The 16,205-nt window shown below is 44.8% G+C and overlaps 1 protein-coding gene across 1 annotated transcript in view; it reads right to left on the bottom strand.

Moving 5' to 3' along the window:
* Positions 1-808: 808 nt before the first annotated feature.
* LOC136963524 (metabotropic glutamate receptor 5-like) overlaps positions 809-16,205 on the bottom strand; it is a 29,394-nt gene continuing 13,997 nt past the window's right edge. Inside the window, exons 9-17 of the mRNA XM_067257676.1 lie at positions 15,820-15,988; positions 15,614-15,740; positions 14,985-15,102; positions 6,696-6,882; positions 6,156-6,314; positions 5,823-5,948; positions 5,348-5,530; positions 4,846-5,018; positions 809-3,715 (exon numbers count right to left, since the gene is read on the bottom strand). Coding sequence (XP_067113777.1) covers positions 2,629-3,715; positions 4,846-5,018; positions 5,348-5,530; positions 5,823-5,948; positions 6,156-6,314; positions 6,696-6,882; positions 14,985-15,102; positions 15,614-15,740; positions 15,820-15,988 — 2,329 coding nt within the window. The 3' untranslated portion in view covers positions 809-2,628. The remainder of the gene's footprint in view (positions 3,716-4,845; positions 5,019-5,347; positions 5,531-5,822; positions 5,949-6,155; positions 6,315-6,695; positions 6,883-14,984; positions 15,103-15,613; positions 15,741-15,819; positions 15,989-16,205) is intronic.

Genomic DNA, 16,205 nt, shown 5'->3' with positions numbered 1-16,205 from the left:
ACACGCATGTAGTGATTCATGCTTAAATGTCTCAAAGTAAAACGCAACTTGGTTTGATATTCACTGCTACAAGAGAGCATTGTCACCACAGCCATATGGAATCGAATTCAAACATTGGATAGTGTAATGTTTCATATTGACCACACAGACACACAACTAGTAATATAGGCTACACTACTATGAAGTGGAAATTTAGGAATTCATGTTTAACTAGTAATTCCAGCTCATAATATCCTCCCATGGGATCTAGGCTAGAAAGCCTATTTTAATCAAACCTCAAAGTCTCCCTATTAAATTAGAGCAATTTCTGAAAATAACAGATCCTTGTGATGGATTCTGGCACTAAATGGTATTAGAGGGATGAGGCATCAAAGACCCACACAGCCATATGTCAGGTGCATTTATGAATTATTTATAGAATACAGTTATGTAGCCTACAGACAACCACCTTTCCAAAACACTCCAACGCACAACGGAAAGACATTGAGTTGCTATAGCATTATGTGCACACATTATGAGGCTATGTTAAAGGTATATCTGGTTGGTAAAAACTCTGAGAATTACATTTGATGAAGATAATTAAACTTGTGGGCTCATGTAATTATGAAGATGTGATTGGAGCTCTCAGGTCAGAGCATGTCCTGGAGGATGGACATACACACACATACACAGAGAGAGAGAGAGAGAGAGAAAGAAAGAAAGAGAAAAAAAGAAAGAATGAAAGAAGAGAGAGAAATAGAGTCACTTCACACTCTGAGGTATAACTACTTGCCCGGACACTTTTAAAATTACATTTATTAAGCCTTGTGCAGTAAAATCATGACACGTCATTTTCATAATAAGAACACAAGTGTAAATAGCCTTCCAGTAAACCAACATGTTACTGCACTGCACATAATCCAATATTGATTTTACAAATACCATTTTGCCTTATAGAAAGAAATATGTAGTAAAAAAAATACAACATCAAACATGACAGCTTTGACTAGCTATATTCTAATCTCTGTTGGTCAGAAAGGCAGATAAATAGAAAGATGGATAGATTAGACCTTCAAAAGATCTTGACTGAATATATGCACTTAGATATCTGCTATTGACACTGAAATGCATGCAAATATGGAACTAACGTTTCACTCCTATCCAATACAAATATTGCACAGAATAGATGATGCAAACACTGCCTCAGCCATGAAGACAGACAGTAATCCATCAGGAGCAGTCTTAAAAGGCAAGCTTGGCCACATGTGTTTGATAATTTGGCCCCTTGAAGAGAAATGTCTGTGTTGTATTGCTCTCAATGCTTTTCAATCATACTTAATATTTAAAAATGAACATCTGGATTAGAAAGTACTTTTAGTAAAAAGAGATTTTTAGCAAAAAAGGAGACTTTGAGCATATCTCTCATTGGCACATAATGATATTATTTTTCCTTTCAAAATTCACAGTTTGCAAAAAGTTCACATACGTTTTTTAGTTGAGGTTTCTCATAATATTACAAACTGGCAAGGTTATTCCAAGGGTTAAGAGTCACTAAATAGAAAACATTTAATAAAATCTGCACACAAACACAGCCTGTACCTATCTGTTCCTTTAAAAATCGAATATTGTTTATAGAAACTAATCTGAATATCTGTTTAAAAAGCGAAGAATATAACAAATAACACTTAACTCCAAAAAGGCCTTACAATCATGCAAGTCAGGATAACGTTTTGCCAGCATTTAGTAGCACACAAAATCAGTAATTCAAAGCAGTTTACGTCTGAGTATTTTGGTCAAGAACTCATCCTGAGATGGAAGGTTGTTTTGGTCCGTGTGGTTTCAAAGTGATTAGATAACTGTACATTCAGCTACTGAATTGAGTAAGTCACATCAAAAAGAAAGAGAGAAGAGGCATGATGGGGTCTACCAAAGTCTGTGTGGGGCATGCGCCACTGTCTTGGGCGAAGTTAACCCAGGACACCACAAAGCCTACTACACTAGTACCATCACATCAACCTCCAAGCAGAACCAACCAACCAACATTAACAAGTTCTGAAGAGTGACTGGTGTCATTCTGTACACATCACACTCATGGGTGACAAAAAGAATGAGCCTTGTTGAAACTCAAGCATCAATGTTGTGTTAGTGTAAAAGGTTAACAAGGAAAGGTAGATTGCATAAAGTCTGTCTGTGGTGTTTTAACAATACGGCTTTGTAGTGAAAAACACCAGATATGGCTCACCTTTGACCTCCAACCCCCAGTGACCCTCACTCTTCCTAGCAGTGTTTGAGGCAGTGAGTAAGGAGAGTTCTCATTGGTGAAGAGGGAGTTTGGCAGTAAGTTTTGGGGTTTGACCTACTGGGTAGAATTGGAGATTTCCCTATATATCCAAAGTATTTTAAAAGTCTATTTCCAAGTACAGCATGAGTAGTCAAATCGCTCCACCCTCTGTCTTCAACAACACAACTAGAGGTCAAAATTAAAAAAAATACACGTAGCTAACACAATCCATCTTCATGTTGACAAATGGCCTATAATATATTCTCCCTATTGAGTCCATTTAGAAGGCATTGTTTTTCAGTGTTCAGGGAGAAGGAACTGGAGATGTGAGAGATAGAAACTGTGAACAGAACGAAGAGAGGGAGAGTCTACAGAGAAGATGAGCTCTGGCTGTAGTGTCTGAGTACCAGCCGATCGTACTTGTTGTCGCAGGGCTCACACATGGTTGCCTCCGTGGCCAGGGAGAGGGAGGGGGGAGAGCCGTTGGTGGAACCCATGGACGAGTCTCTAAACGGGGACGGGGGACTCAGGGCGGCCAGCTCCTCCAGAAGATCTGCGGTCCTCATTGCCGAGAAACGGGACATTCCCCCGATGCTGTCCGTCAGACCACCCGGCGATGCCCTGCTACTCCCGTTGGCTCCGCCCACATGTTCGTAAACTCCGCCCACCAAGCGGTTTCCACAGGAAGCATTGACGGTGGCTACCTCAGCGTAGGTGGTGACGGTGGAGGGCAGAGGGCGGCCAGGCTTGGGCAGGCAGTAGGGAGGGGAGCGGGAGGAGGCAGGACCACCTCCAGGGGGCAGGGAAGTGGGGCCAGGAGCAGGGGCGACAGAGGCGCCCCCTGGTGGAGAACCCGGCAGCATCATATTGTTGAGCTCGCTGATGTTGGCAGTAAAACGGTTAACCACACAGCTGATCTGGTCCATGATTGTGGAGCCCTGCGGCTGGTTCCCGATGACACCGACCCCAACAGCCATCTCCCCCACGTTCATAGCACCCCCAGCTCCCACACTCATCCCACGGCTAACAGCCCCCGCTCCCACACCAACCCCACGGCTAAGAGACCCAACTCCCGTCATTCCAGCTCCCCTACTGCCAGCGCGCTGCGAGAGCTCTGACAAATAGGGAGGGTGCTTCAGTGCATCCTCCCCCTCACCCCCAATCTGGCTACCCCCGGGACCCCTCACCCGCTGGCTGACGGTGGGCAGGTTGACAACGGGGGAGGTGCTGGTGTTGTAGCCAGCAGGGGGGTAGCTCTCCGCCCCCTGCTGTGCCTCCTCGTACTCCACCTTGACCCCAGTGTCAGGCGGGACGTCGGCTCCCTTGGAGAAGGGCTTGATTATGGCTGTCTGGTTGACCTCCTCCTTCTTCTTGATGTGGATAGAGATCCTCTTCCACAGGTTGGGCCTGTAGCCACGCTCGTTCTGGGCCCACGTCACTGACTTCCCATTGGAGCTGACGGACAGAAAATGTAAACGGGGAGAAAGTAGGTGGAGAGCAAAGCCTCATCGCTACACCCTGTCTACAGGTCATTTAGGCTGTATACAAACAGGGTCACAAAAGGGTTTTAGGTCATGTACCTGGAACCAAAAGGGTTCTTCAAGGATTCTAAAAGGTTCTCAGAGGTATTTCTCAAGTTGGTTCTCATCAATCGAGAACCACTGTGGTGTCTTCACAACTGATTGTACCTATCCATAAAACAGACATATCTTATTATGCTCAATTAACCACAGAGACCACAAGCCATATAAAGACAACAATTAACGATTTTGACACCGCATTTTGTTAGCTGCATTTCAAATACCCTTTGTGAGGAGATTTTCCACTGGAGAAGAAAGGACCAGAGCTATATACATATCAACGCGCAGAATTACGATGTTTCTCTACCCACACATCAAACAGACACAACAATGGGTGACTGACAGCTGGGAAATCCCGCCCATTCGTCCAGGGGTTCAGGGACCTAATTATTACCTCCCCCGGTTGTTCTCCCTCAAATCTCCTCCTCCACTCCTCTCCTTCTTACCGCTCCCATCCCTCTCCCTCAATCCGTGGCCTCTTCCTTTCTCTCTCTCTTTCTCTCTCACTCTCTTTCTCTCTATATACTCTCTCCATCTCTCTCCCTCCTTCCCTGGAAAGAGAATTCTCAGAGCACCACTTCAAGGGCCTTAGTCTCCCGAGGGAACAGTCAACCCAAATGCAAAAGCCTGCTCTCAGCTCTGGGGAAAGTCTTCATACTGCTAGCTTCACCTGCTCCGTCAGCTAATGGATTCCGCTGTGGGCACTCTCTGAGGTAGTCTTAATAGCCATGCTAATGTGCTCTAGAATAGCATCTGTCTATGTCAGGACTCTGGTCTAAATTCCTTATTAAATTCTTTTGAGTCAGTTGATTGGCCGGTATAATGGACTAGAAAGTCGAGTGAAGTTTCAATGGGAAATCGTACTGTGAGATGTGCAGCACAGACTGACAAACCAATGCACTCACATCCCAGCCTGCCTGCTGGAAAGTCCATCTGCTGGACTCCACCCAGCACCACCTCAAGTCTCTGTGCCACAGTGCATCCCATCACCTTCACAAGCCCTACCTGATGTCCTGCCCAGAGCCCCGTCGCCTGAAGAAGTTGGCCATGCTGCTGGTGGCCTTGGGCTTGGCGACGTTGGTGGCGTTCTTGGAGTCGCCCACGTGCATGCGCACCACGGTGGAGGTGGTGAAGGCACTGCGCACGTTCTTCTCCGGTTTGGCCAGCATGATGTACACCTGCAATCAGACAGAAAACAGCAAGACCCTGTTTCTATGCAACCACAGCGCAGACCCTATGATGGGGATGATAATGATGGAGAGGAGGATTATGGTGAAGATGACGGCTGTGGTGATGCTGATGATGAAGATACCGATGTTGGTAACTGTTGTGAGGATGATGAGGAGATTGATGAGAAAGACTGAAATGGCGCAAAGATGAGGCTGGCGATATGGTGACGACAACCACGACAAAAAGAATGACCAACACATCAACATTCACAGGATGATGTCGAAGGCAATAGTGATGGTCAGAATGAACGATGATGACGACGGTGCTGATGGCTAACCTTGGGGGCGAACATGCAGCACAGGGCCACGGTGGCACTCAGGCTGACACTGAAGCACATGGTGATGATCTTGTAGTTGGAGCCGAAGTAGATGGGCACGAATGCCAGCCAGATGATGCAGGTGGTGTACATGGTGAAGGCAATGTACTTGGCCTCGTTGAAGTTGGCGGGCACGTTTCGAGTCTGTGAAAAATACAGGGTGGGCCAAGAGGAAGAGAGAAAAGAGGAGTAATGAAGAGAGCACGAGAGACTGGCAAGAGAAAAAGGGGAAAAAACACAGAAAAAGACTGAAAAGTGAGTTTGAGAGAAGAGAGCAGTAAAACGTCACAGAAAAAGAAAGAGAGAGAGAGAGAATGGAATAAGAAGAGATAGAATGTGCTGACAGCAGGAGGAATGCTATCCCAGCGCAGTGTATTATTCACTGTGACAGTCTGTGGTGTGTGTGTGTGTGTGTGGGTGTAGTGCAGCGGAGCACCTTGAAGGCGTAGAAGGTGCAGCTGAGGATCAGCAGGCCGTTGTAGCCCAGAGGAGCCACCACCCCCAGCGTGGTCATGTTACAGATCAGGTGCACCTCTCGGATACTGGGGTAGTCATAGATTACCTGGAGGGAAAGGGAGCATGTACTAGGAATGGCCCTCTATCCCCACAGAGATCCCTAGAGATCCAGTCCTACTTCTCACACACACAAGCAAACAACCAATACGGGGCACAGACAAAGACGGACAAACAATCCCATGCACAAACGCACACTCAGGTGGGTCACACCTTCACACACTTTTACACCATCACACACACACACATTCCTTACCTGTGGCGGTTCCATGATAAAGAGAGCCACGATGATGCCCAGCTGCAGCAGGATGAGCAGGAAGGCAATGACCAGCTGGGCTGCGGCCGACATGAAGCGGGGCTTCTTGGTGCAGATCTTCTTCTTGCTGCCGGCCAGGATACGTGCTATACGGTTGGTCTGGGGCCAACAACAAGGAAGTTATCCACAACAGTCTCCAACAACATCTTTAACAGTTGTTGGAGGACACTTACACTATAGAAAACCCAGATATTGCGATTGTTGAGAGTCGATCTGAAGAATACTGGACATTCTGTTTGGGGCATCTTTTGCCCACCGACATCCATGGGCAGGCTTATGGTCAAAATCCTGCAGCATTCATCTCAATTTCCAGATTAATAATTATTAATGATTAATGGGGGACTCGACTGCTCCCTATATCCTACACTCTCCGAAATACAAAAACTTCATGAAGAATTAATCTGGATGTCTTCCCCCTCAGGAAGAATCCATCTAGAACCTTCTTTTTCCTGAGACATTAGCACCTCCTAGGCCCCTTACCTTGGTGACCAGGGCAGAGTAGCTCATGGCTGGGGAGAGGCCAATGCCCAGACGCTGCAGGTAGCAGTGGACCACGTGGGGCTTTGCGATCAGGCTGAAGGTGCACAGGTAGCCCAGACAGATCCCAGCCAGGATGATGTAGCACAGCTCCCGGCTGGATGACTTCACCACCGGAGTGTCCCAGAACCTAGACATACACACAGCACCCACGGGCGCGCACACACACCAGCCGTGAAAACCTACTTGGCCATAACCCTGATTCTGAAGATGTGTAAACAAATGTATTATTGGGTGTGTGTGCCCTTGGCAAGGCAAAACCTATATTCTCTCTCATATATATTTATTTGGGTGTGCTTGCCTTTGGCATGGTTTTAGGCTTAATTTAAAAAGCCTGAATAGCCTTTATTTGAAAGAGAAGCTGACAAAGTTGAATGTGCTTTTCCCTACTTACAACTAGTGATGGGCATTCTGTCTCTTTGTTTTCTGGCTCACTGAAAACACCTGGCTCTGTTGGCTCCCAAATGGCTCTTAATTATTTTCAATAATTCAGTTTGCGATAGTTTGACTATTATTGGCGTTAAAACAGTAGGCCTACTTATTAAATGGATTAAATCATACTCTACCTTAACCACAGTGTATTTATATATTTTTATTACACGGCTCTTCTTAATGCTGTAAAATGCTCCATTCACTTGAATGAGGCTTCCCAACGTTCTATGGTCAATTATTTTTCCTTATCCACATTATTCCTAGCTCCCATGATCCATTTCCTGAATTATGGGCGCGACTTCCGGAGCCGGCGATTGCCATAATAACGGTCATAAACAATCCCACTAATTCTCTTTCAGCGCTTGGGAAATTACATTTAGTCATTTAGCAGACGCTCTTATCCAGAGCGACTTACAGTAAGTACAGGGACATTCCCCCAAGGCAAGCAGGGTGAAGTGCCTTGCCCAAGGACACAACGTCAGTTGGCATGACCGGGAATCGAACTGGCAACCTTCGGATTACTAGTCCGACTCCCTCACCGCTCAGCCACCTGAGTCGGAAATAAAACATGTGGGAACACGTACACCTCAAACGGGACAATGTGATTATACCTCTGCCTTTTACTATCTAGACTAGCATGTTTAGCTACTTTATTAACTCGGTTGCTACGGACGGTGAAGCGATGAATAACCTGAAAAGATCTGAGTTTCATCAGTACCTCCACAGTAATAAAATCGGTCACGTTTTAATAAAGGAGGTGGGACACAACCTTGTCTACCTTAAAGCAGACATAGAGCCTAGTCAGAGCCTTAAAGTCCACATCACCGGTCCTGGGTTTTAGTTTCATCGTCAGGTGAAATACAAACGGCTGGGTGATCATGTGTTGCTGGACCAGGGCACTACTAACCCACAAAAATTCCTAAATGAACACTTGCATCCCACCTTTACTGGCAGTACTGCAACTAAATCTGTCCCGGTCCCAACACAAGTTCTTCTCCTGTCTGGCCCCCCAGTGGTGGAATCAACTCCCCACCTCCATCAGAGACACTGACTGTCTCTCCACCTTCAAGAAAAGGCTCAAGACGCACTTGTTCCAGGAGTACAACGGTACCTAGGAATGGTTTGCTTGACCCGATGTTAGTTTCCTCAAGGATCACAATGACTCTTGCTTAGAGACTTGTTGCTCTTGTGGTTAGTGGTAACTGATTTAAATTTTTGTACTCGCTGTGATATATTGTTTTTATTATTGTTGCTTGTTTTTTTCTACAGGTACACTTGCACTTATAGCGGTTAATGTTGTTTAATTGTAACTTGTTTAACTACATGCTCTTATGGTTCTTCCCTTTGGCACTTACTTTGGTTGTTCACAATGTGTTCTTCATGTTTTGGCTACTCGCAATGTTTTTGTGGCTATCTTGTTGTTATTATCAGTGACCTATGCACTTTGTAAAGCTCTCTCTTGGAAGTCGCTTTGGATAAAAGCGTCTGCTAAATGAATAAATGTAAATGTAAATGCAGTCTGGTTAGTCTGGTTGTTAGTAAGCCACGAACAGCGCAACAGGTACCAGAGCTCCGCAATTACATTTCATAACAATAATAATAACAATATAAATAACAACATATGTTTAAACACAAACCAGTTTTAGTTAAATTATAGTTGAAATTACTTTAGAAACAATCACTGTTAACGGCTGGCTGGGACTAACGTATAGCAAACCGCAATGCACCCATAATCATTTCCACAGTAGACCCAGAGAATGGCTGTTTATCAATCCGAAGAACGCTAAGAACGCAAGTACAATCTTTTGAAGAACGTTCTTGCAAGCGTCCATGCGAGAATGGTCTTGCAAGACCGCAAGGACGGAGAATGAATTGATATGCGGGTTTTCTTTAGCCTGGTCCTAACCAGACTCGTACATTTCATTTGTACAGAGAGTCTGGCCTCGCTCCATTGACAAGCGTTGACTTCCTTGTAGGCGGGTACTCTGTTGAAGTTTAAAACTATTGGATCTGCCCAGAGCCACTCTGATCTGCCATAACCAATCGCTAGCGTTCGCCAATTCCTTCACCACTACTGTAACAGAGCTAGCTGCCGTAACTGGAAAATCAAACTGTTACCGAACCCCGTTGGGGAGGAGGGCCACAACATCATGGCCACCAACAAAACTCAGCAAAACTTGTTCTTGCTCTGGCTTTAGCTTATGGATATTCGGCAGCATTGCCACAACGGACCGAATGGCTTCGCTCGCATCTTTCTCCGCCGCCATTACGGAACTACAACACAAACTAGTGCACGACATCAACGTAATTGTTCTCATCCACTCCCTCTGTTCGCTGATTGGCCGGTAGAAAATTAACCGGAGACATCTGACTTACTTACCTCATGGCCACACCTAGTACAGAAGCAAAATCAAAATTTAGCGAAAGTACGTAGGAGGGCAGAGCCAGGCTAGGTTTTCTTGGCTATTGCACAATACCCCGGACTCCCTAGGTTATCGAAAAGTCGGAGCAAATTTACAAAGTAGCCGTTTCATCAATAAAATAAACACATTTTCATCGACTACACTGCCCATTTTTCTTCACATTTGAATTCAGATGCTGATTTTCGCGTACCGTTTAGCTGAAATATGAATAGTAAAAATTTAAAGTTATGAAGTTTGTCCACCTCTCCTGACATCTTGCAATGACTTCTGGGAAATCATGTGCGTTCTCGCTGGCCAAGTCACCATCCGATGCATCCTCGATAAAAGGGGCGGATCAAGAACATTTCCGGGTATTTTTGGCGTTCTTGGTGACTTGTGTTCTTTGGATTGGAACCGTACTTGGGCAATGAAAGATGACGTCAACCGAGTTCGCAAGAACACAAGAACGGAGAAAAACGTGGATTGATAAACAGCAGAGCATGTCTAATATAGGACTGCCACCAGAGCCTGTTTAAGGAGAGCCTTGCCACTTCCTATTAAGCCCCATTGTACCGAATTTGGCTGCAGTTCCACCAGAGTTCCACTGGGAGTGATCGCGAGCGAGTGCATGTTGAATGAGAGTCTATGGAGCTAAACGGCTAAATTAGTCTCTTTCGCCTGATTGTCGTTGACAAATCTCCGATTTGATTGTAGTTTTTGCATGTTCAACATGGATTATAGGTCGAAAGTTGAATGAACGAGTACTTATGTCCTTTTGATTTGTTACAGGGTGAGTCGTTGTTGCCCATAACACGCTAGCATTCTGCTAATGAATGCTGATTGGTTAGTGAAGGACTGACTACGGCCAGAGCTCCCGCTTGATGGCATCCCTAGCGGAATCAGAATGTCAGAGCATCAGCAACATTAGCAACAACATTAGCAAGCCAAAACTCTTTCTAGCATGTGTATTGACAGGGAGAGCCTAACCTGTCAGCTGTGTTGTCGATGCCTTGAGAGAAAAAAGGAAGTGACCAGAGCTTGCCGTAAAGCAGTAGCTCTGGTCGTGCCATGTGTATGACGTCAATGACAGTTTCAAAGGCTTTTTAAAACAGAAAGGCGACTTTAAAAAAATCTAACAGCCAGCAGTGTGTATTTTTTTTGTCTCCCATTTCGAATTCAGAATTCAAATTACTAAACAAAAAATTAGAGAGAGAGCCATAGAATAGACATATATACATAGACGTATATATGTCTATGGTACAAAGTGTCTGAAATAAGTAACCATAACAACAGGGACACAGTCAAAGCCTCCGTTTACAATTTTGAAAGACTTTAACAAGCTAACTTGTATTTACAACAATGAGTGACTTCAATATTTATTTTAACTAGTGCTGTCAGTTAAACGCGTTATTAACGGCGTTAACGCAAACCCATTTTAACTGCATTAATTGTTTTATCGCGAGATTAACGTTCTTTTTGGCCTAGCAAACGTTACAATTTTTTCACATGCTGTTGCAACGACTACTGACGTTAGAAAAACGACAACACCACACCGGATCTAGCTAGACCGGAAACAAAACAACAGGCATGCCGCACACACTTGTTTGGGCTTGCGAGCCGGCTAAAGAGTAGTAGGCTAACGTTACGTTTTGAGTGGATAGCGAGCGCGATACGCCGAAATGGATGCCAATAAGATTCTGAATGGAAAGGTTACTTTTGAAAAGCTGCCAAATGGTTCCATTGACAAGACCAAATCCATCTGTGTGTTTTGTCGTTGTGAACTGAGCTATCATCGCTGCACGTCTGAAATACTACTTGATGGCCAAGCACACAGCTGATGCGAATTCTCCGCCCCCTCGTCAAAGCCAGGCAATGTTGCTATGTTGTTTTCAATCAAAAAAAAACAAAAAAACATTTGCACTAACTAAGAAATCCAATCCACTTTTCCATGTTGTTAAGAGCATTAAAATGAGAGGAAAAAATGGGACAAAAATAAATCAAGGGACATTTAGAATAGATAAAAATGTGCGATTAATTGCGATTAATCGCGAGTTAACTATGACATTAATGCGATCAATCGCGATTAAATATTTTAATCGTTTGACAGCACTAATTTTAACCTATTTGAAAAATTTTACTTTTCTGAATGTAGTGTGTCAGTGTCACGTAACCGCTCATCTCACATCCCATTCGCTATTCACCTTGCTAGTCAATCTACTTCAGACAGGCTGTGGCCAACAGGACAGTAGCGGCAACTCCAGCAACACATGGCCGATTATTTTGTTCTTAAAAATCTTGATTTTATTTGGGGACAATGACAGGGCTCGATAGCTGGCTAATCTTGTTGTTAAACATACTGTCAAATTATAATTACTGTTTGGAGAAAATGTAAACTTTGATGCGGTCATCTCACATCCATTTTCTATTCAACTCGCTCCACAGGCTGCGGCCGTACAGTAGCCTAGTAGGCTACTAGTATATGGCCGATACTTTAATTGTTCGTGAAAATCTTGATATTGATTTTGGGACAGTGACGTGGCTGGTTAGCTAGCAAATCTTTTTGTCAAACATACTGTAAAATTATATTTACTGTTTGTCAACAGTACACACGTTATTGCCTTTTAATCTTGCTAGCATAACGTTAGCTTTTGGGCTAATGGCTCATCCAAAGGAAAGCCAGTGTTGGTTCTATGAGTTGAGCGGACTAGAAATATCTGAGTTGGCTAACGTGTAAAAAAAATAGTTGGCAAGTGACCATGGTATAAGCGAACTCCGCGGACTTCACCCTACTTGCCTTGGGGAAATGTCCCTGTACTTACTGTAAGTCGCTCTGGATAAGAGCGTCTGCTAAATGACTAAATGTAATGTAATATGCGAGCCAGCTCACATCGTTCAGAACCGGCTCTTTGAGCTGACTTGTTCGCAAACGACCCATCACTATTTTGCACGCGGATACTCTAGCCGGTCAAATGAGACCCGAGTCTCTTCAGACAGGGACTTTGTTACTGACAATGATCGCTTCTAGTAAACTTGTTATAGGCTAGGCAGCCAGTATATAGCCAGTTTTCCATAATTACATTTCAAGCTTATTTAAGTTTTTTGGGCATATTTTCAGTTTGCAGATGGTTGTTAGAATAGCAATTCCATCTGAGATCCTGCCAGTGACAACGTTGTTAGATATAGGGTTAGGACTCTTTTTACACAGGATTGCCCAATTTCTTTGTTTTGAAAACATCAGTGAGTTAACATTAGTTGGGTTTGATTATGATTTGAGATGTTTTTGTTTGCGTTGGTGATTTCATATTGTTTGCTGTGACTATTGCATGGTATCATTTGTGTGCTGTTGTATTATGATATGTGCAATGCAGTGTTTGGAGACAACAAGGATGGGGGGAGCGAACCCCCCAGTTGACAGTGACACAGCCTATCACTCCTAATTACGTCTTCCACTGATTGGTTGGCCAATAGCAGGGGCTCCTTTAAAAAGGATTGTGGACTAAATGGAAGGGGCGGAGCTTCATAAAAAAAATAAAAAACACGTTTACGACCGGACGAAGGGACCAGCTGGTTTCCGCTGCCCGCAACTAGGCCCAGGACTAAGCGACCATATATCTATGGAAGCGACCAGCTGGATTCCGCTGCCCGCAACTAGACTCCTGGGTCACAACCGCGGCTTGGCTGTCTGACGAACCTACTGCACCCAGAATCTAGGATGCATCTACGGCTCGACTGCTGACGCCTAACGCCTGGGACACACTGCCTGCGATCGGCTGTGATCTGCTGCGACGCGCCTGGAAGCACCTCCTTTTTTCTTTCGGCGCCCATGTTATCAAATGGGACCGACCACACTGGCTGCAATTGCCTGCGATTGCCTGCGATTGCCTGCGATTGCAGCGATCGTTTCAGCAGCTGGTCAAAATTTTTCGCGAGACGCTTGCGAAATCGGCTGCAGGATGATGAAATACACCATATTAGTTGATATATTTGAATTAAAAAACGTGTTATTAAGATTTTACTCCATTAATTGTAGACTACGGTGAACATTTGTAAAGTTGTAGACTTTATAATTACACAATGTTGGTAACGAACGTCCTTTACATGTGGTTACCCTGATGAAAACTAATGAAAATAAACGGATAGATCCGTTGAGCTAGCATGCCCGTAGTTGTTTTGTTTGTTTGAGAGAAACGAGTTGTCACGCGTTGCACACAACACACAAGCAGACATAGCCTGCCGAGAGAGAACCCCCAAGTAGATTTCTAAAATCAGCATCAAATGAATTCTCGAAGTTGAAAAGCACAGGGAGTTGTTGTATGTCAGTAACAATTTTACAAGGACAACGTAGATAAGGATCAAGGCTGGGATATAGCCAATGCCATGTTTATGTACCATGTCAGTGTAAAGGAAAGCTCAGAGAAGCTGAAAGGCTTAGTGACTGGCGCGGAGAAATGCGCGTCTGGTGTGAACAGCTTTTGCTCAGTCGTAGCCGATCGTGGCGCTGCGCGGCGCGTCCAGGCGCTTCGCAGCCAGCGTGTCCCAGGCGTAAAGGGGGCTCGCTCCACGCGTCGCAAGAGGTGGGCTATGGCGGAACGGAGCGGTATTATACGGAACCGGCAGCGGCGATTAATAGAGTTGGCATACGCCAAAGGACCACTACGAAAGACACCCCTCCTAGGTTTTTAAAGGACAGAAAGACTATGTTTTTACTGTTGTAAATTTTATCAGGTTGGATCTATTAAAGCATATTTTTCTGTGTCCTCTGTATCTTGACTGGTGTGACTGTAGCCCAAAGGTCAGAACCTGCAATTTAAACCGTGTCACCAGTGTGACATGAGGCTGCAACATAGCCTATCACCATTCCCTCTTGCACTAAGGGAAATTACAAGAGAACCCTGTTTCATTCTACACTTCAATCTTAGCATTTTCAAGTGTAAATGAGCAGCAACAAATGTATGCTTTTTAATCTATTCCATCTTCATAAATAATAAGTGTGCACACCTATTTAAAATATACAGAAATATCAGTGGTAAAATTTAAGGAACAAAACTGACCCCTCAGCAACCGACGCAAGCACACCTCAGTTTCCCCCAGAAATTGTACCCTCTCTAGTTGTGACTTGTTTGACTTAAATTGCCTAATTTCATTACGTTATTATGTTTAGTTTACACTGTATATCAAGATATGTAAATGCATACTATTTACAGTTATAGTAATTACACTAAATATGACATGTCATGAGATGCATACAGGTGTAGAAACACACACACACACATGCACTGACACACGTGTAAACCGACGCACATTTATGTCTAGACATGCACAAGACTTCTGTACATCCATACATATATTTGAATGAACAAATAAGGACACGTGACTGAAGAACAGAGGGCGGGGTTACTTGATGAAGATGGAGGTGACGAAGAGTGTTGCCATGAGGCCCAGACACGCAAAGACCACCGCAGCGATTGGCTCTGGGTCCCCCCAGCGCACATACTGTACCGGGATAGGCTCACAACCTGAGGGGGGCAAGGGAGGATAGAGAGAGCCAAGAGCCAAGAGAAGGAGCCAAGAGAGAGAAAAAAGAAAGGGAGAAAAGGGAGAGATGAGAGGAGAGGAAGTGGCAAATGTTAAATTAGTGCTGTTTTTATCATCAAAACTGCATTGAATGTTTGTGTGTGTGATTGTATCTCAGTGTGTGGCTGTGTTTTAGTGTGTGTGTGTGTGTGTCAGTGTGTTTGGATAAACCCCTGGTGTGTTCTGTGCCACATTGTCCTTCTCTGCCTTTCTGACCCACATTCCGACTCATGTTCCATAGTGATAACCTCACAGAAATTAAAGGTAAGAGAGAGAGAGGGGAAAAGCAATTTTTTGGGGGGGGAGGAAGCAAGAGGGATATAGATAGAGAAAGGGAATTATGGAGACAGGGACAGAGAGAGAGAGAGAGAGAGAGAGAGAGAGGGATGTTGGTTGAAGAGGGAGAAAGAGAGAAGGAGAACAAGAGGAGAGACAAGGAGTGGCACCGCGCACCCGTCAGGTCATCTGTCGGCCAGGCGCCCAGATCACAGGCGCGACACGTGTACTCGTCAAACACGTACTCGTTCTCCTTGCACGGCGTGCATGTCCAACAGCAGCTCACCTCGCCCTTACGGATCACCTAGGCAACACACACACACGGTCATCATCCCTCCTCCTGTTAGGCCGTGATCATGATTGGTCTCTGGTGGTCTCCTGACCTTGATCTGGGCCTTCAGACAGGGTTCAGAGCAGACTGACTGGATGATGGTGTTGTTGTTGGTCCAGATCTCCTCGTCGTCCATCCTGAGGCCTCCCTGGTCCCAGCTACCCACGTGGATGTAACTGTATTGCTCCTCTCCCATGTGCTTGAAGTTCATGATCTCATACCTGCAGACATCCGCGTGAACATCCACACCCACACATACACATCATCTACATGTATTCATTTAGCAGGCGCTTTTACCTAAAGGGACATACTAAAGTGTATGTAAGTAGGGGCAGCAGATAATCAAGGAATGCACAGTTCTAACAGTGTGACAATGGTTCATTATTGTAGCACAGTGAGCATCCCAATTTCACATGCCTTATCCTGTCAACAATTGCA

Source organism: Osmerus mordax, chromosome 19 (assembly GCF_038355195.1).
Source record: "Osmerus mordax isolate fOsmMor3 chromosome 19, fOsmMor3.pri, whole genome shotgun sequence".
NCBI classification, from domain to species: Eukaryota; Metazoa; Chordata; class Actinopteri; order Osmeriformes; family Osmeridae; genus Osmerus; species Osmerus mordax.
This window is presented reverse-complemented; position numbering and strand designations above follow the sequence as displayed.